The sequence below is a fragment of the Salvelinus alpinus genome, chromosome 28 (genome assembly GCF_045679555.1).
Source record: "Salvelinus alpinus chromosome 28, SLU_Salpinus.1, whole genome shotgun sequence".
NCBI classification, from domain to species: Eukaryota; Metazoa; Chordata; class Actinopteri; order Salmoniformes; family Salmonidae; genus Salvelinus; species Salvelinus alpinus.
Window position 1 is genome coordinate 25,630,180 of NC_092113.1, and position 24,508 is coordinate 25,654,687.

Genomic DNA, 24,508 nt, shown 5'->3' on the forward strand with positions numbered 1-24,508 from the left:
ATGTAGATTGTAGTAGCTTACTCTCTCAGTACAGGGTCATGTTCCAGGTGAGTCTCTCTCTCTCTCTCTCTCTCTCTCTCTCTCTCTCTCTCTCTCTCTCTCTCTCTCTCTCTCTCTCTCTCTCTCTCTCTCTCTCTCTCTCTCTCTCTCTCTCTCTCTCTCTCTCTCTCTCTCTCTCTCTCTCTCTCTCTCTCTCTCTCTCTCTCTCTCTCTCTCTCTCTCTCTCTCTCTCTCTCTCTCTCTCTCTCTCTCTCTCTCTCTCTCTCTCTCTCCTTCTGCTCTGTTCTACCTGCATAGTGAAAACAGATCATCAGGCTTTCTGGAGCATGCCCTGTGTTTCCCACAGAGAGAGAGACAGAGAAAGAGGGAGAGAGAAGGGAGCAAGAGAGAGCGCAAGAGGGGGAGGAGGGGTAGCAAATGAGGTGTGGGCAAAAATATGGGGGACTAGGGGAGGGGGCCAGAGCCTACCCCTGGAAAGCCAGAGAGAGAGAGAGAACAGTGTTGCATCCAGTAGAATCCTATTCAGCAGTAGCAGACATGCTTGATAGTGCTGTGTGCTGATCAGCAGGCTCCTTACCACTGGGCAGGAACGCCTTTGTGTTCCCCGCTGCAGTGGGGGAGCGCATTTACTGTCGTGCCTGAGGGGAGAAGCCAAGACAATCCCCCAATCAGCCGTCAGTGGTTTCTGTCATCTTCTGAGTGTGCTGATTGGGATTTATGTCCAACCTGAGGGAGGCAGTGTGCTTTACACTCTGGCTCTATAAACCACCTGGATGGACGCGTTTGTCCCTCCCAATGCTTTTGTTTCTAATTGCGGATTTTTAAAAGAATGACCAACAGACAAAAGGTGGATTATTACTGCAGATCTGGTACCTCACATTCTTGATTTGATGTTATTTTCTTCCTGCAGTAGAAGATGGATGAACTTTCTTTTTCTGGGCTCTAGTTTAAGCTTTGTTTTTGTTTGTGAAGACATAGAGCGGCAGAAGTCCTGCAAGAGGAAATACTCAAATTTTCTGTCATTTCTCATCACTACATTTTACATCTCCTCTCCTTCTTTCCTCCGTGGATCTGTAGAATCCTGAATGAGTCCATACCTGTTAGACTCAGATCATTCAAATGACAGACTGTGGGTCTCAAAGTAGAGGTTTTACAATAGTGGCCAGGTAAGAATTAGAATGTGCATACATCCACATGCGATGAAAGGCTCTATGTGGAACTGAACATGGAGCGAGCGTAGGAACCGTTGGGACATTTGACACGCCTGTTTGGCTTTCAGCACCTGCTGTGACTGTCTGACACAGTTCTACAGCTAGACTGGCATTGGCTCTGGTGCTTACTGCTTAGCCTGACAGACTGGGAGGGGTTTTTACAAGTGTGTGTGTATGTCTCTGTGTGTGTGTTGATCTTTTATATTGGAGTTGGTTATATATTGTGTGTATGTGCCAGTGTCAAGGATAACACTGAGTGTCTGGAGATAGTACAGGTGGGTGCAGTCAGTGAGGCTTTGAGGAAGGATTACAGAAGCTAACACCTTGTTTTTGACAGTAGCTTGGCTGGGCAGAGGTGAACTTTTCAAAGCATAAAATGTTGAGTGATGTCCAGACTGCAGGGCCTTCTGGAGGAAGTACTGATAAGACTTAAAAGTTGAACCTAGGTAATGAGACCGAGACAGTCAGGAGAGATACAGACTGTAAATGGTTACAAGGTTACAGTATAATGCAGTACGTTTCCACTTCAGCATGCGTTATCTTAGGGGATAATGAGAGAAGGAGTGCAGGATTTAAGTCAATACACTGAGTTAGTTCACTTAAACAGGTGAAGGACGGATTGAATGATAGATAGGAATGAGAGAGGAGGAAGAGGCAGACTTTCAATCAACACATTTTAATGAGGAAAACAAAGACCCTTAAACCTTATATTTCCAATGAAAAGCCCATTATTTTACACATGGCTTATCATTGGTGGTCTTAATGTTGACTAGTCCTGATTTCACCAATAGTCCTGCAAACACAACATGTAATTGATCCCTTAGAGGTTTTGATATAGATTTTTGCACATGACTGAGTAGGAAGGTTCCTGTTCTCTAACAGGCCTATAATTTAATTATAATTTTCCATTCAGTGACAGATCAATAGCCTCCAGTGTTTCAGTTGATTGGAAATGCCCTGGTTTAGCTTATCAATGAGCCATAACTGTCATAAGAGCTGTCTAGAAACCTGAAAGAACACCTGAAGCTGAATATACCAGTCTGCCTCAAACACCTTCTGCAGACAACTGTCTTCTTTCCTCAAACACTCCACAGTGATAATTTACATGATATACATTTTGTATGTAGACCAGTGTCAGCGAAACAGTTGTATCCTAAAAGTGGTTCTTAGCGTCTGTTATTCTGACAGATACACAACATCAAGCAGAGAGGTGCAGTTGAGACAGCAGTTTCGTCGTCTGTTGTTGCCTCACTGTGATTCGTGTGCAGGTGTGCGTGTTATTGGGTTTCGTGTAGCCAATACATACTGCTAATCTTAGCTCGACAGCCAGGGCTTGAGATTCAGTAGGTAGGATAGATTGTTCAGTGGGCAGATTATCTCTCTCTCCTCTTGGTCTGTTTCAATGGAGGTAAACCAGAAGATGTCAATGACCCCAAGCACAAATGAAAAAGTACTGAGGAGTCCATTGATCCTGAAAAGGTGAAAGTACCAGAGCAAAAGAAAAGTGAAACCTGAGAAAAAGGCCGTCAGAGGGATAACTTATCACACAAGCCAGACTCGAGCAATCCTTCTAAACCTGGAAAGCGAAGAAGGTGGGAAACTCGAGAGGGAGTGTTAGGGGAAAAAGAGTGCAAGAAGTTATTTGATATCGGTGCCTGTTTGCATCTGAAACTTTGAAAGAGTTTCTTTAAAAGAGTGCTGAGGATTAGCTGAGCTGAGCGTGAGACCAGGGAAAGGTGTGGGCAAGTTCACTTTGAGTAACATTGGGAAAAACGTCTCAGCTAGTTGAGAGAGACAGCTCAAATGGTGACTGTTCAACAGAAATCATGCAGAATTAGGCTGAATACACTTTAGGTCTAGGTCACATGCATGATTATTATTGACAGGTGATTGAATCATTTTTGAATAGTTATGATGGACTGTCTTAAATACATTACAACACAATAACACCGATCAACTGTCAGTCCTTTCAACCCATCCTCAGCTCCCTTGTCAACTTACTCATCTCACAGTCCCCCCACCCCCCTCCCTCTGACTCACCAGTCCAAAAATCATGATGGAGTCACGCAAAACCTAACCTGAACATAACCACTCCACGCTTATGAAGACAACAAAGATATGTGTACTCTGCAATGGGGACAGAAACAGATGGGAGGACATCCAAAACCCTTTTTTAAATGTAGGGATTAGGTTTGGACTGTAAAACTTGACATCTGGAACGAGGATAGGAACAGGACACAGGGACACAGCCTGTTTTTGGGGACAGAGAAACTCTGGTATCCATAATCCACAGTGCCCTGACATAAGAGGGGTTGACACTCAGGACCTGTAGGTCTGTGGGGAGCTCTCTGACTGCCACACCGAAGGGAGAGAGAGGTGTTTTTAGGTACTGTTCTCCTGGACTGGTTTGGCCCCGCCTGGCCTGAGTCCAGGACACCATGGGGTGTAACATGTGTATGGTTCAGAAGCCTGAGGAACAGTACAGGGTCATGTTCCAGGTGAGTCTCTCTCTCTCTCTCTCTCTCTCTCTCTCTCTCTCTCTCTCTCTCTCTCTCTCTCTCTCTCTCTCTCTCTCTCTCTCTCTCTCTCTCTCTCTCTCTCTCTCTCTCTCTCTCTCTCTCTCTCTCTCTCTCTCTCTCTCTCTCTCTCTCTCTCTCTCTCTCTCTCTCTCTCTCTCTCTCTCTCTCTCTCTCTCTCTCTCTCTCTCTCTCTCTCTCTCTCTCTCTCTCTCTCTCTCCTAGCCTACTGTAGTACCAAGCCTCTTAACATTCTCCTCTCTCTTGCTCTCTTGATACTGTCACAGCCTCTTCATATTGACACCTTTCTGATACAGTGTCTGTCTGTCTGCAATCTAATGACAGTATGTGTTGTTGTATTCAGACCCATAGACTTTTTCCACATTTTGTTACTTTACAGCCATATTCTAAAATGGATTAAAAAAATAATAAATCCTCATAAATCTACACACAATACCCCATAATGACAAAGCGTAAACAGGTGTTTAGAATCTTTAGCAAATGTATTAAAAATAAAACAGAAATACTTTATTTACAAAAGTATTCAGACCCTTTACTGTGAGACTCGAAATTGAGCTCAGGTCCATCCTATTTCCATTGATCATCCTTGAGATGTTTTTACAACTTGATTAGAGTCCACCTGTGGTAAATTCAATTAATTGGACATGATTTGGAAAGGCACACACCTGTCTATATAAGGTCCCACAGTTGACAGTGCATGTCAGAGCAAAAACCAAGCCATGAGGTCGATGAAATTGTCTATAGAACTCAGAGACAGGATTGCGTCGAGGCACAGAACTGGGGAAGGGAACCAAAAAATGTCTACAGCATTGAAGGTCCCCAAGAACACAGTGGCCTCAATCATTCTTAAATGGAAGAAGTTTGGAACCGCCAAGATTCTTCCTAGAGCTGGCTGCCCGGCCAAACTGAGCAATCAGGGGAGAAGGGCCATGGTCAGCGAGGTGACCAAGGACCCGATGGTCACTCTGACAGAGCTCACGTTCCTCTGTGGAGAGGGGAGAACCTTCCAAAAGGACAATCATCTCTGCAGCACTCCACCAATCAGGCCTTTATGGTAGAGTGGCCAGACGGAAGCCACTCCTCAGTAAAAGGCACATGACAGCCCGCTTAGAGTTTGCCAAAAGGCACCTAAAGAGGCACATATGAGAAACAAGCTTCTCTGGTCTGATGAAACCAAGATTGAACTCTTTGGCCTTATTGCCAAGTGTCACGTCTGGAGAAAACCTGGCACCATCGCTACGTTGAAGCATGGTGGTGGCGGCATCATGCTGTAGGGATGTTTATCAGCGGCAAGGGCTGGGAGACTAGTCAGTATCGAGGGAAAGATGAATGGAGCAAAGTACAGAGAGGTCCTTGATGAAAACTTGCTCCAGAGTGCTCAGGACCTCACACTGGGGTGACGGTTCACTTTCCAACATGACAACAACCCTAAGCACACAGCCAAGACAACACAGGAGTGGCTTCGGGACAAGTCTCTGAATGTCCTTGAGTGGCCCAGCCAGAGCCCGGACTTGAACCCGATCGAACATCTCTGGAGAGACCTGAAAATAGCTGTGCAGCAACGCTCCCCATCTAACCTGACAGAGCTTGAGAGGATCTGCAGCGAAGAATGGGAGTAACTCCCCAAATACAGGTGTGCTAAGCTTGTGGCGTCATACCCAAGAAGATTCAGGCTGTAATCGCTGCCAAAGGTGCTTCAACAAAGTACTGAGTAAAGGGTCTGAATACTTACACAAATGTGAAATCAGTTTTTTTATTAGCAAACATTTCTAAAAACCTGTTTTTGCTTCGTCATTATGGGGTATTGTGTGTATATTAATGAGGGAAAAATGAATAAGGCTGTAACCTAACAACATGTGGAAAAGTCAAGGGGTCTGAATACTTTCCGAAGGCACTGTATCTCGAGTCATGCTCAGCCACAACTCCGTCACAATGCTCTGGTGGCACCACCTGTAGCAACAGAGACGGGCGTCAATATGCTGACGTCATATAGGTCTAATGTCAGTCATTCAGCAAACCAGCTGACAGATCATTTGCATGCTCAATGGTTTCAACACCCCATCCATATGAACAAGCCATGCATGTACTAATTAAAATGATCAAACTATTGATGAACGATTCAAAGTAATAACACCCACAAGCAATTACAGAGGTGCACACAGTAAAATGACCATGAACAATGTAACTACAACCACCATAATGATGAACTATTAGAAAACAAAAACACAAAGAGAAAAATAACAATAACATCAATCTAAAGAATCTGATTATTATTGTAAAAAAACTAATAATGCAGGAATATTCATGATTATCTTTTTATCTGACAAAGATGCATAATTCATTAAATGTAGGCATTTTAGCTCAGCGCCAGAATAGTTTTTGTCCAGGGGGTGCACTGAAGGGTTGCCACGGTTACAGCCTCAGCAAACAGCAACAGCAACGGCAACTGCAAGATCTAGGTGTGCTCCCATGTACCATGTGAATGTAGTTTTGCTTTATGAGTTTGTGGTAATGTCTGTGAGACTGAATAAACCCCCCACATAAAAAGGTAATGCCCAGGAATCAGCTTCAATATCCATGTTCTCATGTATCAGACGCGTCACAACAAGCATAGTATACTGTATGGATTGTTATTCTATTGTTATAGTGGTATGTCAATGAGTCAGGACATGTGAGTCTGTGCCAGTTATCAGAGTTGCATCTGGTGCCTGAGGCAAAGCCAAGAAAGAGAACAACGGGCGACGACATGACTGCAAGTGGTAGACTAATGAGTCAGGCAAAGGAAAGGAAAAGACAGAATGGGAAAAAGAAAAAGGAGAGGGAAGGAAAAAAGGAAGGAAGGAAGGAAAGAGAGGGCTATTTTTCTGCTGTTTGCCCTCAGATGACAGGAGTAATTGATTTGAGCGCTTCACAGAGCAGGGATGAATAGGTAGGCTTGAGTGACTTCGCTGATCCCCCGGGTGTGTGTGTGTCTGCGTGCTTGTGTGTATGCTTGGGTGCCTATGTGTGTGTGTGTCTGTGTGTGTACAGTCTGAAGCATGCAAGGGAGACTGGCGGTAAACTCATTGACCCTTTTTCAGAGGTCAGCCTTGATGACAAAGACCACATGCCGGGTCAGTGTGTATTGATATAGTGTAAAATCAAATCACTTCACTGATCAAGTGTTCAAACAATTGTGTAATAAGCAGTACATAAAGGTATGCCCAAGGGAGTGAGCTCTAACGACACAAAAGGTGTTCAGCTTTTATAGACAGCAAAATTCTCTGGCAGACTGTGTGAGCCACTGTCTGAGACCCAAACAGGCAGGGGTGGGGAGTAAAACAGTGGTGGTTTATCACTGAGTCCTCTGACTGGGCAGAAGACTTCTGTTCTCTGTCCAGTCTGGGTGATGTAGCATGGAATCTGTTTGTATGCACGGTGGTCCAATCAGTCTGTACCCAATGCCACCAAAGAGCACACAAGAGAGCCTCTGCCTGGATAAAGGGAGCATACACTGACAGAACTGAGACACATACACCACTGTTCTATTGGCAGAAATCATGGTTACCACCAGTGCTCTCATGCAACCTGTGAAGGCCAGATGGCAAAGGGTGTGTCAAGATGATCACATAGGCATGTAGCTCGACCATCAGCATTTTAAACAGAATACACTGACAGTTTGATAGTAAAGCACGTTTTCCTTTCATCCAAAGGCTGAAATTTCCATTTAAATAAAATTCTTAAATTAAAAGAACTCACCACATGACAATATTGTAAATACAGAATTTCTAACAGAGCAGATGGTTGATTGGTTTAAAAACTCCATGATGCCAAATAAAAGAGAACAATTTTCACGGTTTTCTAAAACACTGCATGTCTCTTGAGGTTTTGTGCTTTGTTCTGGGACCGGTTTCCCAAAAGCATCTTAAGGATGAACTTAACCTTAAGGATGAACTTAACCTTAAGATGCTTTTTGGAAACCGGGCCCAGGGCTTTTCACAAAAATGCATAAATACACATCCAAATTAGACTCAGTTAAAGTGATGATCTGCTATTCATGTACATTGCAACATTACACTGACATTACAATGCAACATTACACTGACATTACATTGCAACATTACACTGACATTACAATGCAACATTACACTGACATTACATTGCAACATTACACTGACATTACAATGCAACATTACACTGACACTACAATGCAACATTACACTGACACTACAATGCAACATTACACTGACATTACATTGCAACATTACACTGACATTACAATGCAACATTACACTGACATTACAATGCAACATTACACTGACATTACAATGCAACATTACACTGACACTACAATGCAACATTACACTGACATTACAATGCAACATTACACTGACATTACAATGCAACATTACACTGACATTACAATGCAACATTACACTGACATTACAATGCAACATTACACTGACATTACAATGCAACATTACACTGACACTACAATGCAACATTACACTGACATTATAATGCAACATTACACTGACAGTGTTTACAGCAATGCAAGAGAAGAAAAAGACAGTTTTGTCTGTCTGAACCCATGATTTATATATACACTAGATGACTGAAAGGAATGCTGTGTTGAAGCCACTGTGCCTCCATCTTGGCACTCCTCCACTAAAATACATTTTGGAAGCTATAGAAATACATTTAATGTCTCCATTTGTTTTTGTCACATTTATTCTGTTAGACACGTTAATGCATCCTTTCTAAAGTATGCAACATTTACATTTTAGTCATTTAGCTCCAGAGAGATTTACAGTTAGTGCATTCATCTTAAGGTGAGACAACCGCATATCACAGTCATAGTAAGCACATTTTCCTCAATAAAGAAGCATATCCTGAAGGTAGGGAAGGGAGGGGCAGTTGCCCTTGCTGATTTGAGCATAGCCTTAAAGTAGGGAAGGGAGGTGTCACGTTCTGACCATAGTTCTTGTGTGTTTTGCTTGTTTTAGTGTTGGTCAGGACGTGAGCTGGGTGGGCATTCTATGTTGTGTGTCTAGTTTGTCTGTTTCTATGTTTGGCCTAATATGGTTCTCAATCAGAGGCAGATGTTTTGTGTTGTCTCTGATTGGGAATCATATATAGGTGGCTTGTTTTGTGTTGGGGTTTGTGGGTGGTTGTTTCCTGTCTTTGTGTTTTCTCTGCACCAGATAGGGCTGTATCGGTTTGCCACATTTGTTATTTTGTATCGTTTTATTAAACATGTTGAGCACTGGCTACGCTGCGTGTTGGTCCGATCCCTGTTACACCCTCTCTTCTCGTGAAGAGAGGGAAGGCTGCCGTTACAGGAGGGGCAGTTCCCCTTGCTGATTTGAGCATAGCCATAAAGTAGGGAAGGGAGGGGCAGTTCCCCTTGCTGATTTGAGCATAGCCTTAAAGTAGGGAAGGGAGGGGCAGTTCCCCTTGCTGATTTGAGCATAGCCATAAAGTAGGGAAGGGAGGGGCAGTTCCCCGTCCTGATTTGAGCATAGCCATAAAGTAGGGAAGGGAGGGCCAGTTCCCCCTGCTGCTCCATAGGCAAGCACCATGTTAATGTGGGTCGCGACATATCAGAGGCAACAAATTAAAAATAATTACTGTTGAGAGTTAGAATAGTAAAATACACAAGGTGCATTTAAAAAATGTGGTTGTGCCTCAGCAGTTTTTCTCTTGTTATGTCAGTCACTGACAGTCACTCAATTAGCCATATTAGCCTTAATGCATACTTTGAAATTAAATTATGTGAGCGTAACATAAAAAAGCACATATATATACAGTGGGGAGAACAAGTATTTGATACACTGCCGATTTTGCAGGTTTTCCTACTTACAAAGCATGTAGAGGTCTGTCATTTTTATCATAGGTACACTTCAACTGTGAGAGACGGAATCTAAAACAAAAATCCAGAAAATCACATTGTATGATTTTTAAGTAATTAATTTGCATTTTATTGCATGACATAAGTATTTGATCACCTACCAACCAGTAAGAATTCCGGCTCTCACAGACCTGTTAGTTTTTCTTTAAGAAGCCCTCCTGTTCTCCACTCATTACCTGTATTAACTGCACCTGTTTGAACTCGTTACCTGTATAAAAGACACCTGTCCACACACTCAATCAAACAGACTCCAACCTCTCCACAATGGCCAAGACCAGAGAGCTGTGTAAGGACATCAGGGATAAAATTGTAGACCTGCACAAGGCTGGGATGGGCTACAGGACAATAGCCAAGCAGCTTGGTGAGAAGGCAACAACTGTTGGCACAATTATTAGAAAATGAAAGAAGTTCAAGATGACGGTCAATCACCCTCGGTCTGGGGCTCCATGCAAGATCTCACCTCGTGGGGCATCAATGATCATGAGGAATGTGAGGGATCAGCCCAGAACTACACGGCAGGACCTGGTCAATGACCTGAAGAGAGCTGGGACCACAGTCTCAAAGAAAACCATTAGTAACACACTACGCCGTCATGGATTAAAATCCTGCAGCGCACGCAAGGTCCCCCTGCTCAAGCCAGCGCATGTCCAGGCCCGTCTGAAGTTTGCCAATGACCATCTGGATGATCCAGAGGAGGAATGGGAGAAGGTCATGTGGTCTGATGAGACAAAAATAGAGCTTTTTGCTCTAAACTCCACTCGCCGTGTTTGGAGGAATAGAAGGATGAGTACAACCCCAAGAACACCATCCCAACCGTGAAGCATGGAGGTGGAAACATCATTCTTTGGGGATGCTTTTCTGCAAAGGGGACAGGACGACTGCACCGTATTGAGGGGAGGATGGATGGGGCCATGTATCGCGAGATCTTGACCAACAACCTCCTTCCCTCAGTAAGAGCATTGAAGATGGGTCGTGGCTGGGTCTTCCAGCATGACAACGACCCGAAACACACAGCCAGGGCAACTAAGGAGTGGCTCCGTAAGAAGCATCTCACGGTCCTGGAGTGGCCTAGCCAGTCCCCAGACCTGAACCCAATAGAAAATCTTTGGAGGGAGCCGAAAGTCCGTATTGCCCAGCGACAGCCCCGAAACCTGAAGGATCTGGAGAAGGTCTGTATGGAGGAGTGGGCCAAAATCCCTGCTGCAGTGTGTGCAAACCTGGTCAAGAACTACAGGAAACGTATGATCTCTGTAATTGCAAACTAAGGTTTCTGTACCAAATATTCAGTTCTGCTTTTCTGATGTATCAAATACTTATGTCATGCAATAAAATGCAAATTAATTACTTAAAAATCATACAATGTGATTTTCTGGATTTTTGTTTTAGATTCCTTCTCTCACAGTTGAAGTGTACCTATGATAAAAATTACAGACCTCTACATGCTTTGTAAGTAGGAAAACCTGCAAAATTGTCAGTGTATCAAATACTTGTTCTCCCCACTGTATATATATGTAACGGAATTCGTCCTCATCTGACGAGGAGTAAGAAAGGTCGGACCAATGCGCAGCGTGGTAAGTGTCCATTATATTTAATAATACTGAACACGACAACAATACAAAAATAACAAAGTGAATAGAATAAGAAAACCGAAACAGTTCCGTGTGGAACACACAAACACGGAAGACAACCACCCACAAAACACAACAGAAAACAGGCTACCTAAATATGGTTCCCAATCAGAGACAATGACTAACACCTGCCTCTGATTGAGAACCATATCAGGCCAAACGAAAAACCCAACATAGAAACATAGATAACCCACCCAACTCACGCCCTGACCATATTAAAACAAAGAAAATACAAAAGAACTAAAGAACTAAGGTGCCATGTACCCCGGCCCGAGGAGACGCACTGGAGACCAGATGCGTAGAGCCGGCTTCATGGCACCTGGCTCGATGCCCACTCTAGCCCGGCCGATACGAGGCGCTGCTATGTACCGCACTATGCACACGTACTGGAGACACAATGCGCATCTCCGCATAACACGGTGCCTGCCCGGACCCTCTCTCTCCACGGTAAGCACGGGGAGTTGGCTCAGGTCTCCTACCTGACTTAACCACACCCCCCGTGTGACCCCCCCAAGACATTTTTGGGGCTGCCTCTCGGGCTTCCAGCCGCGCTTTCGTGCTGCTTCCTCATACCACCGCCTCTCGGCTTTAGCTGCCTCCAGCTCTTCCCGAGGACGGCGATATTCTCCAGCCTGTGCCCAGGGTCCCTTGCCGTCCAGAATCTCCTCCCAGGTCCAGGAGTCCTGCGATTTCGGCCGCTGCTGCTGCCCGTTACCACGCTGCTTGGTCCTTTGGTGGTGGGTGATTCTGTAACGTAGAAACCCACCCAACTCACGCCCTGACCATACTAAAACAAAGAAAATACAAAAGAACTAAGGTCAGAACGTGACAATATATATATAAAATATGTGTGTTTTGTTATGTTTAGCCCACATAATTTAATATATGTTTTTTTTACAGTATATATACAGTTGAAGTATATATATTCAGTTGAAATCGAAGTTTACATACACTTAGGTTGGAGTTATTAAAACTCGTTTTTCAACCACTCCACAAATTTCTTGTTAACAAACTATAGTTTTGGCAAGTCAGTTAGGACATCTACTTTGTGCATGACACAAGTAATTTTTCCAACAATTCTTTACAGACAGATTATTTCACAGAAGTTTACATACACTAAGTTCACTGTGCCTTTAAACAGCTTGGAAAATTCCAGAAAATGATGTCATGGCTTCAGAAGCTTCTGATAGGCTTATTGACATAATTTGAGTCAATTGGAGGTGTACCTGTAGATGCATTTCAAGGCCTACCTTCAAACTCAGTGCCTCTTTGCTTGACATCATGGGAAAATCTAAAGAAATCAGCCAAGACCTCAATTTGTTTTTGTAGACCTCCACAAGTCTGGTTCATCCTTGGGAGCAATTTCCAAACACCTGAAGGTACCACATTCACCTGTACAAACAATAGTATGCAAGTATAAACACCATGGCACCACGCAGCCGTCATACCGCTCAGGAAGGAGACGCGTCCTGTCTCCTAGAGATGAACGTACTTTGGTGCGAGAAGTGCAACTCAATCCCAGAACAACAGCAAAGGACATTGTGAAGATGCTGGAGGAAACCGGTACAAAAGTATCTATATCCACAGTAAAACGAGTCGTATATTGACTTAACCTGATAGGCCGCTCAGCAAGGAAGAAGCCACTGCTCCAAAAAAAGCCAGACTATGGTTTGTAACTGCACATGGGGACAAAGATTGTACTTTTTGGAGAAATGTCCTCTGGTCTGATGAATCAAAAATAGAACAGTTTGGCCACAATAACTATCATTTTGTTTGGAGGAAAAAGGGGGATGCTTGCAAGCCGAAGAACACCATCCCAACCGTGAAGCACAGCGGTGGCAGCATCATGTTGTGGAGGGGCTTTGCTGCAGGAGGGACTGGTGCACTTCACAAAATAGATGGCATCATGGGGATGGAAAATGATGTGGATATATTGAAGCGACATCTCAAGACACCAGTCAGGAAGTTAAAGCTTGGTCTTCCAAATGGTCTTCCAAATGGACAATGACCCCAAGCATACTTCCTAAGTTGTGGCAAAATGGCTTAAGGACAACAAATTCAAGGTATTGGAGTGGCCATCACAAAGCCCTGACCTCAATCCTATAGAAAATGTGTGGGCAAAACTGAAAAAGTGTGTGCGAGCAAGGAGGCCTACAAACCTGACTCAGTTACACCAGCTCTGTCAGGAGGAATGGGCCAAAATTCACCCAACTTATTGTGGGAAGCTTGTGGAAGGCTACCCGAAACGTTTGACCCAAGTTAAACAGATTAAAGACAATGCTACCAAATACTAATTGAGTGTACGTAAACTTCTGACCCACTGGGAATGTGATGAAAGAAATAAAAGCTGAAATAAATCATTGTCTTCTATTATTCTGACATTTCACATTCTTAAAATAAAGTGGTGATCCTAACTGACCTAAGACATTTTTACTAGGATTAAATGTCAGGAATTGTGAAAAACTGAGTTTAAATGTATTTGGCTAAGGTGTATGTAAACTTCTGACTTCAACTGTATATATATAAATATATATATATATAAAAAATTTCCTCAAAGTACACTGAACAAAAATATAAACGCAACATGTAAAGTGTGGGTCCCATGTTTCATGAGCTGAGTATTTCTGTCCGTAATAAAGCCCTTTTGTAGGGAAAAACTCAGTCCAGTCGTGTGAGATCCATAGATTAGGGCCTAGTTTTATTTTATTTACATTGACTGATTTCCTTAAATGAACTGTAACTTAGTCAAATCTTTGAAATTGTTGCATGTTGCGTTTATATTTTCGTTCAATATATAATTTTTAGAGATTACTAATGCTACTGTCCCCACTACAACCAAAAATAGTTCAATACATGTAATTTTGTCCTTTTTAATTGAAATACATTCCTATGGAGGACTCGTCCTACTGGGGAATGTCGTTATGGCTGACCGGTGGCTTCAAAGCCTCTCAATGGCCAATACATGGCTCAGTAATCCATGGTTTACATACAGCATTGGTCTGAACACACGCTTCTGTTGCTGGAGGAACTTATTAATGTGTTGCTGGCTGGTGCCATGTCTTGCACAGTACACACCCATATTTTTATGTCTGCCTATGTGTTTGTAGTAAGCATTAGTTTAGCTATTAGTTGTACTATATGTGTAATGCATAGCAAACTAACCAGAACATGTATATACCTACACAACACGGTATGAGCACAGTATCCATTTTGTGCTGCACCCAACACACACCCACCCCCCTTCAGTCTACCCCTCCATCTACCCATCCTCCCCTCAGTCTTTCCCCTTCTTCTCTCTGTAGAATGGGTTTCAATGGGAGGCTGTTGCCATGGCAACTGAAGTCATTAAACAAGCCTAAAATGTTATTTTTCACACTGACACAGGCATGTTCTGACGTACACACTGTGCAAACACACATAGATAGCCTACTGACATATTTACTGAGAGCGAGTACGCATGGGCATGTGCATGCACATACACACACACACGCACAAGCACACACATAAAGATCACATATTCTTTATATTGAAACATATGGAAACCACGTTTGACTCCGTTCCATTGATTCCATTCTAGCCATTACAATGAGCCCGTCCTCCTATAGCTCCTCCCACCAGCCTCCACTGGAGTACAGTGATATGACAACTTGACAATGAAATTGACTTTGCCCTCTGACAGACTATCTAAGCCAATATCTGTCTCTCACATTCTCTCCCTCTGCTATCTTAGATTGAATCTGATCTGCCCCTTTTCTTCTCTTCCTCTCAGTATCTGTGTATTGATTGACTTCTTCTCTTGCTACAAATATCCAAACGGCTCCACATAGTCACACACACGCCCATTCCACTTTCTGTCTCTCTCTCTTCCATCACTCTCTCGCTCTGAAATACTAAGCCTCAACACAGCAATATTCGTAGGGAATTCTCCCATAGACAGATATAAACCGGAGCAACCTGATTACTACTCAGTGAGGGTTCGGGGTCTATAGGCATCTAAAGTGAATTATCTGTAAACAGAAATACCTGTTGACTCTCACTAATTGGCTTGTGCCTCTCTCTTTATCATGGTGGCTGCACATTTTCCCTTGGAAAATGCACCACCTCTCTCTGGTAAAGCTTATTTGTATGATTGTGTGTGTGTGTGTGTGTTTGTCAACAGCTTTGTTCTAGATCTATCACCTTCCCGCTCGACAGGCTTGTGATTAGGTTGGAGGTCATAAAGTGAGGAGAGGGGGTTTATGGGTGGTATGGCTGGTCTAGTCAGACATGTCTGTTTCAGCAGAGAGAGAGAGAGAGAGAGAGAGAGAGAGAGAGAGAGAGAGAGAGAGAGAGAGAGAGAGAGAGAGAGAGAGAGAGAGAGAGAGAGAGAGAGAGAGAGAGAGAGAGAGAGAGAGAGAGAGAGAGAGAGAGAGAGAGAGAGAGAGAGAGAGAGAGAGAGAGAGAGAGAGAGAGAGAGAGAGAGAGAGAGAGAGAGAGAGAGAGGAAATACATTTGTTTTCTTTGACAATAACAAATACATACAGCTCCTAAAGAGGTTTGCAGAGACCAACAAAAATTAATCTGCTTACCGGTATGCCTCCAGTATTGCTATTTACCCAAAATCCTCGTTAGTTTAATTTGTCCAATTGTTTTAGCAGTACTTTAATCAATAGCAGCTCATCGTTGTCCATGTGTCGGAGCTCCACCACTGCCCACTATCCAATTGAAATGTTCTCTTGTCATATCAAATATCTGGGTTGGGACCGGAGGGCACTGAACATGTCTCCAGATTAATTGATTTTGTGAAGAGGTGACTTTTACAACCTTCAAAACATGGGAGATGAGAAAAATCACTTGCCCAACAAGTAGAATTCAATATGTGGAGGGCACATGCAGGGCCCAGTCAGCATAAAGTCTGAACACAAATATGGAAGAAATATTGTGAACCTTTTATAATGTATTTTTATGTATCATTTTATAGTATTTTATGGGTGTTCACCACCCATTCCCAGTCTTTGTCTTAATTTTTTTTACATTTTAGTCATTAGGCAGACGCTCTTATTCAGAGCCCCTTAAGGCGTCAACATTCTTCAGTTTGGCTGGCGGCTAGCCGAAGTCGGCTAGGCAAACCGAACGAGTTTGCTCCCATAAGACATAAGAATACTCAGAATTAATCTAATCTGTGTCTGTCTTTGATTATGACATTTTTGGCAAGGAGATCTTAGTTGTGCAATTTTGCTCCGGTAAAGGTGCCTGCATGCCTCCCAGCCTAAACATTTCGGAAGAGTTTGTGCATATATTATGATGACATTTTGTGACGTTTTTGTCACAATTTTACTTTGATGCAGTATTTCTAAATGTAAAATGTGGATGAAAACAAGTCGTCTCTCATTGAATAACAACAAAGACTTTACTGATGAATCCCTACTGTTGACCAATCACTGACGAAGGGGCGTAGACTTTGGCTATCGACTTCGGCTTGCCTCAAGAAAAAAATGGTGTGCCTGAACACCCGAAAAAACTCTTACCGAAGTCCAAAACAAATAAAAACGTCATAATATATGCACTAACTCTTCCAAACTGTTTTTGCTGGGAAGCATGTTGACACCTTTACAGGAGCATTTCTTCCCCTCTCACAGAGTCTGGTGTACTGTAGATATTATATCAATCTGCAGCTAAAATGGCTGAGATAAAACCTCATTAAGCCTCAACCACTAAGACACCTCCCTGGGGGTTCCTCTGTGTGTTTCAAATATTTACCAACAAGCATGGAGTTGTGAGACATTCACACCCTCATTATCTACTATTCCTCGAAAGCTCCTTCCTTCCCTCTCTCTTTGTCCTTGTATTTCACTCGTCTTTCCTCACCTCCCCTTCCCCCTGTGCTGCTCTCCATCAGCATCGCTCCCTCGCTTTTCACTCACCCCTTTGAACTCCCTGTTTCTCTTTCATCTCCCTCTCTCTTCCCCCCCCCCCCCCTCGTTCCACCGCCTCCCCCATCCTCCCCCCTACTGTGCTACTCCGAATATTGTACCTTATGATAGGAATATATAATGGAATGGAACTCAGTATCTATTTGCCTGTTATTACATACACCTTTAGTGAAGGAATTAACAATAAATATCCTTCTCTCTGTCACCCGCAATTTGACTTCTGCTACACTCTAAGAAAAAAGGGTTCTTTGTCTGTCCCCATAGGAGAACCCTTTGAAGAACCCTTTTTGGTTTCTGATAGAACCCTTTAAGGTTCCATGTAGAACACTCTGTGGAAAAGATTCTACTTGGAACCCAAAAGGGTTCTACCTGGAACCAAAAGTGTTCTACCTGGAACCAAAAAGGGTTCTTCAAAGGGTTCTCCTATGGGGACAGCCGAAGAAGCATTTTAGGTTCTAGATAGAAAAAAAGATGCTAAGTGTAAAGTCAGAGGTTATAGGTAATGAACTTAGCTGACATAATGGACCAGTGGATGTATAATGCATCACAACATGTCAAGAGGAATTATCCTTCCAATCTAATGCACAACAACCATTAACCTGTACGAAGCCAACCTCAAAGCCATCTCACTGCCTCTCATTGATAATTAATGCAGATGCACCCCCCTACACATTTTTGTCTGAGTGTTCTCAGACTTGTCAGTCATGACCATACGGCTATTCTTCTGTATACCCAATCCCTCATTGGTCCTGATGATGGTGTATCCTGTGTAGACAAACTAAGGGAATAGGAACCAGCCAAAGAGAGAGGGGAAGAAAGAGGAGAAAATACAAGAACAATGCTTGATTCAGTGGCATGACAAGCTTTTGTCGTGGACAACTTCATTAGACTTGACAAATGAAAAATACAGGTACGCTTCACACTGTTAACTCCATTTGGCATTGCCTAAGAAGCCATGCAAAAAATGTAGTTTCTTATTTGTCTTCAATTGAAATAACAAATTTAAAGAGAGAGAGAGAGACAGACAGAGATTTATGGCAGGCCATTAGTATGGGAAGGACAAACAGGCAGGGGAAAGAAGCGGCTCAAAGAGAGGAGCATGTTTTGTCTCGTCTAGGGAGGGGATTGAGAACGAGAAGTGTTGTGACAGCATTCAGAAGAGAGATAGTGAAAGAGAGCCTGGAGATGGAGAGAATAGAGCAAGGTAGAGTGCAGGGGAGGCAGAGAGAGAGAGAGAGAGAGAGAGAGAGAGAGAGAGAGAGAGAGAGAGAGAGAGAGAGAGAGAGAGAGAGAGAGAGAACTCCCCAGACAGCCAAGGTTAGTGCATGACCATGAGCGCACTAACACAATGTATGTCTGGGTGTCTGTCTGTCACTTAGACCACCTCAATACTGTCTATAGCGCTCCATTAAAACACACACAAACGCACGTGCATAAGCACATAGTCTATGCACACTCGCACAGCTGTGTGCTCATGACATCAACCAATGGATTCTATGATCGCCCAAAAGTGCATTACCATTTTATAAAAGAGGGGGGCATAGACTGTTGTAAGATGTTTCACCTCTGAACAGATTCAATGTTGTGGGGTCAGTTGCATCAGTTGACCATGATCACTGCTTCTCCTCGGAGCCAGTTTAGTCACCCCCGGAGCAACATCCCTGCTGTTTCAATCAGATTCCTCAAGCAGATCTACACCCACTAATCCCTAATATTAAACCCCCCTCTATCTGCAGCAGACACTCCTTCAAATTAGGAAATACCATGGTTGAACATGCCCAATGGTATAACTACCTGGGACAAAAAGTATGTACCTCTGGTGGATTGGTTTGGCAGTGAATGTACTAAAAGAAAAAGGCCTGCAAATCATTTTACTTCATAAAAAGAAAATTCTCAAAAATAAACATTAATATCCAGATCTGGGGCAAAATATTCAAGTGTAATTTGACCAATTGCACTGTATGGAAGTGAGATTATGGGTCCAACCTGTTTTTACGATTATAACAATTGGGAGAAAAAACAAATATAAAACCTACATACAGAATTCTGCAGAATTATCTTAAATAGCCAAAAGAAAGAACCAAATAATGCATGCAGAGTGGAACGCTGAAGATTCCATTTAAATGTAAATATAGCCCCAAAACATCCATACAATTCAAAGCACTGGAAACCCAAGAGCTGAACCCTGAAAAGAGTCCCCTATGTCAGCTGTTAAAAACACTAAACAACTGTATTATTCAACCACACAGGGAAATCAATCAGATTGTTACAGAAATTAACTTTTTCCTCCACTGCGAGAAACACTCCCAAATAAGAGGATATTTTTTCAAGAAAACATCTCTATCAATTTCCAACTTCTGTGCATTTACTAATGACATAAAACTGGGAATTATTCAGGGTGAGGAAGAAACCGCAAATATTACTGCCAGATATGTACAGTATATGATTGCCATAGCCTGAGGAACATCCCATGAACATGAATTATCTGTAGTTTTTCAATTGTATATAACTTAGAATGCATAGTGTAACCATCATCCGTGTTAATTTGGTTGTTTATTTATTTGACATTTTCTGTTTAGAATGACACAATATAACAGCAGTAGTGTTGTACCTGTATACCTATTATTATTACTACTGAAATTAACTGTATTTCATTATCCTCATTGCATTGTACTGTATTTACTGAAATTCTGTACCACTATACTGCTTTGGCAATATCTACAAATTGTATTTCATGCCAATAAAGCAGTCACAGAGAGACAGAGAGACAGAGAGACACAAAGACACAGAGAGAGAGAGAGAGAGAGAGAGAGAGAGAGAGAGAGAGAGAGAGAGAGAGAGAGAGAGAGAGAGAGAGAGAGAGAGAGAGAGAGAGAGAGAGAGACAGAGAGAGAGAGAGAGAGAGAGAGAGAGAGAGAGAGAGAGAGAGAGAGAGAGAGAGAACTGACTTCACAGACATGCAGATATAGGGAACTAGAGAGGGTTTATATATTAGGCTGGGTTGGTACACATGTTGATTATTGCAGTTTTGAAACTGCAGTAACTGCAGTCGACTGTGGTATTTTGAACTGCAGTTTATAATGCACTCTGACTGCAATCTTTTTTTGTAAAGGATGTAACTGCGTTGTGTTGTTTCAAAGAGAGAGGATCATTTACAGCATGGTTAGACACATGCAGAGGGAGTTAGGACTAATACAGGGATTAGCCTGCCAACAGGCAATCTATGATCTCAACCAATATTAACCCATTTCCTTACAACATAACACTTTCATTTTTCCCACTGAACCAACCCTATTCACTTTCATTTTCTCTAATGATTCCATTCCTCTCCCTCTCTCCACAGAAGGGTCAAATAAGTAACATGCTGTGTTCTTTAGATGGAGAAGGCCGATTGAAGGTCCCAGTATAAAGTTTTTCTTCTCCCCCGCTGTATGTGATTTCAAAACCTTTTTAGTTGAGCTAAATGTACCAAAAACTGTGATGTGCCTTTGTAACCCTACGTGTGGGTGTGTGGGGGAGGGTGTATTACTAATATAGAGTACATTTGGAAAGTATTCAGATCCCTTACATTTTTACACATTTTGTTACGTTACAGCCTTATTTCCTAATCAATCTACACATAATGACAAAGCAAAAACAGGTGTTTAGAACTTGTTTCAGATGTATTACAAAAAAAAAACAGATACCTTATTTACATAAGTATTCAGACCCTTTGCTGTGAGACATGAAATTGAGCTCAGGTGCATCCTGTTTCCATTGATCATCTATGAGATGTTTCTACAACTTGATTGCAGTCCATCTGTGGTAAATTTAATTGATTGGACATGATTTGGAAAGGCACACACCTGTCTATATAAGGTCCCACAGTTGACAGTGCATGTCAGAGCAAAAACCAAGCCATTAGGTCGATGGAATTGTCTGTAGAGCTCAGAGACAGGATTGTGTCGAGGAAAATATCTGGGGAAGGGAACCAAACAAATGTCTGCAGCATTGAAGGGCCCCAAGAACCGTGGCCTCCATCATTCTTAAATGGAAGAAGTTTGGAACCACCAAGACTCTTCCTAGAGCTGGCCGTCCGGCCAAACTGAGCAATCGGAGTAGAAGGGCCTTGGTCAGGGAGGTGACCAAGAACCTGATGGTCACTCTGACAGAGCTCCTGAGCTCCTCTGTGGAGATGGGAGAACATTCCAGAAGGACAAGCATCTCTGCATCACTCCATCAATCAGGCCTTTATGGTAGAGTGGCCAGATGGAAGCCACTCCTCAGTAAAAGGCACATAACAGCCCGCTTAGAGTTTGCCAAAAAGTCACCTAAAGACTCTCAGACCATGAGAAACAAGATTCTCTGGTCTGATGAAACCAAGATTGAACTCTTTGGCCTGAATGCCAAGCCTCACGTCTGGAGGAAACCTGGCACCATCCCTACGGTGAAGCATGGTGGTGGCAGCATCATGCTGTGTGGATGTTTTTCAGCGGCAGGGACTGAGAGACAAGTCAGGATTGAGGGAAAGATGAACAGAGCAAAGTACAGGGAAATCCTTGATGAAAACCTGCTCCAGAGCGCTCAGGACCTCAGACTGGGGCGAAGGTTCACTTTCCAACAGGACAACGACCCTAAGCACACAGCCATGACAACGCAGGTGTGGCTTCTGGACAAGTCTCTGAATGTCCTTGAATGGCCCAGCCAGAGCCCGGACTTGAACCCAATCTAACATCTCTGGAGAGACCTGAAAATAGCTGTGCAGCGACGCTCCCCATCCAACATGACAAAGTTTGAGAGGATCTGCAGAGAAGAATGGGAGAAACTCCCCAAATACAGGTGTGCCAAGCTTGTAACATCATACCCAAGAAGACTCGAGGCTGTAATCACTGTCAAAGGTGCTTCAACAAAGTACTGAGTAAAGGATCTGAATACTTATGTAAATGCAATGTCAGTTTAATTTTATACATTTGCAAAAATGTCTAAAAACCTGTTTTTGCTTTGTCATTATGGGGTACTGTGTGTAGATTGATGATGGAGAGAAAAAACTATTTAATCCATTTTAGAATAAGGCTGTGATTTAACAAAATGTGCAAAAAGTCAAGGGGTCTGAATACTTTCCAAATGGACCTACACATTTCTCTATTTGTTCAGGTGTATTGTGCTATTGTCTGTTCACTTAATTGGCTGCGTTGACTGACTAACCCCTAGCTTTGTGTTTTAGGTCTGTCTGTATGTGTTGTGTTCATCTATTCTCCTCCCCAGTCTGTGTGTTGTGGTTAATTCTAACACAGTGAACTAACCTGTTCTGTCTAGTGAGAGCTCTGCTAATGTGGCTCAATAAATCTACTATCTATTATCCTGTTTAATCTTTATATACACCTGTATTGTAATCACACACCAGTCCAATCTCTACCACCCACCCATTGCCCTTTCTCGCTCTATAAATGGCTTGTTTTCCTTTCTGTTGCTCTCTCTCACATCTTCCTCTGTATGTTCCATGTCCTTGTACTCCTTTGTGTTTAATCATTCTCCACCACTCCCCTACTCTTCCTTTCTTCTCCTCCTCTCTAACCTCTGATCTCACTCGTCTCCTTCTTCCCCCACCTCCTGCTGGCTAACCTCTGAACCCCCCCTCCTCTAGGTGAATGGTAAAGAGCTGTCTCGTCTCTCTGGGGACCCCACCCTGGATGTGAAAGACCCGCTGCTGTCTCACGTGTTGAGGAGGGGGACCCGGCGGCGGGTGGGACATGCAGGGCGACTAGCGGGGCTAGACGGAACAGTAGCAGTGACAGGGGGGCTGATTGACTGTGTGGACAGCGGCACTCAGACTGACATCAGTTTCCAGCACATCTTGACCCTGGGAAGGACCGCCCACAACCCATGTGGAGCCCCGCCCCCTCACCCTTCCCCCTCTCCACCGCTGCCACCCATCCTGGAACCCTACCTGCTCAATGAGCTGTGAGTGGAAAGAGAAAGAGAATGTGTGTGTGAGAGAGAAAGAGAAGGATAGAGAACGATAGCGAGAGAGAGTGTGTGAGAGAAAGGGACAGACATAGATTTACTGTATATTTCACATTTGTTTATTATCTACTTCACTTGCTTTGGCAATGTTATCATGTTTCCGATGCCAATGAAGCCCTTAAATTGAATTGAGAGCCAGAGAGAGGGGGGGTGGAAGAGTTTGAGATTCAATTTATCCAAGATGTTTGAAAGCGCTGCATTCTGTATGTCTGACAAACAAACAAAATTGGGACACTTTACATATTTTCTCATATGTTTTATTCTCAGTCTCCTAGAGCCTGAATATTATGACCCCAACAACTACTTTGACATCACTCAGCAGGAGGGGGATCTCCGACAGGATGAGTTAGAATACGAGGTAAGTCTCAATTGTCTTGTCAAATCAAATTGTCTACCATCTAATCCAAAAGAAATCCCATTCTTCATGCCCTCTCTATCTCCATTACCAGTGTTCAGGTGTTTAACTTGTCACTCAAAACGTGTGTTTTTCCTGCCACACATTTCAATAGGAGGTGGAGCTGTATAAGTCTCGTCAGCAGGACAAGCTGGGGTTAACGGTGTGCTACCGGACAGACGATGAGGAGGATCTGGGGATCTATGTGGGCGAGGTGAGGAGGATGGGAGTGAGGATGAGGGTTATCCTCGCTCTGATCGCCTGTTTGCCAGCTAACTTAATCCTCTCTCACTCCAGGTCAACCCCAATAGTATAGCTGCTATGGATGGCCGCATCCGAGAGGGGGATAGAATATTACAGGTAAGAGAACATTAGGATTGTTAAGATAACATTTCAGACAAAGTTCTATATTATAGCAAGTCTATGTAGAAAAAAGGGTCAGAGTACATTTATGATGTGATTCTGAATCAGATAAACGGGGTGGACATCCAGAACAGAGAGGAGGCGGTGGCCATTCTTACCAGGGAGGACAGTACCAACATCTCCCTGCTCCTGGCCCGGCCCGAAATAGAGGTGAGAACCTCTCCCAGAACAAAACACCCAGCATCTCACATACAGATGTAGGATCTTAATTTGATCACCCTGTTACATGATAATATTCCCGCAAAGCAGGACATTTAAAAAGGTATAAAAAGATTTCTGAAGTTTGTAATTTTCACTTGGATATTTGACTTGAATTTAAGTTCTTTATTTTCACAAGATCCCCATTTACAATTTTCCGTCAAGTACAATTCAACATAGATCACCAATCAAAGGCAGATCAGATTGGTACCTCTATAACAAGGGGACATTCATGTAAAGGAAATAAGACTGGCGTTCTGCATCTCCCCCTACCCTGTTTACCCAAGAGACAGGAAAGGTGAGAGGAGTGAA

At 43.1% G+C, this 24,508-nt stretch overlaps 1 protein-coding gene across 2 annotated transcripts in view; it reads left to right on the plus strand.

Moving 5' to 3' along the window:
* Positions 1-451: 451 nt before the first annotated feature.
* Positions 452-24,508, plus strand: part of LOC139557501 (PDZ domain-containing protein 4-like) — a 29,105-nt gene continuing 5,048 nt past the window's right edge. Inside the window, exons 1-7 of one of the 2 annotated variants that reach the window (XM_071372427.1) lie at positions 452-3,709; positions 20,522-20,575; positions 22,802-23,118; positions 23,449-23,539; positions 23,691-23,789; positions 23,873-23,935; positions 24,047-24,148. In XM_071372427.1, coding sequence (XP_071228528.1) covers positions 3,650-3,709; positions 20,522-20,575; positions 22,802-23,118; positions 23,449-23,539; positions 23,691-23,789; positions 23,873-23,935; positions 24,047-24,148 — 786 coding nt within the window. In that variant the 5' untranslated portion in view covers positions 452-3,649. The remainder of the gene's footprint in view (positions 3,710-20,521; positions 20,576-22,801; positions 23,119-23,448; positions 23,540-23,690; positions 23,790-23,872; positions 23,936-24,046; positions 24,149-24,508) is intronic. The other variant, XM_071372428.1, reaches the window with a different exon arrangement.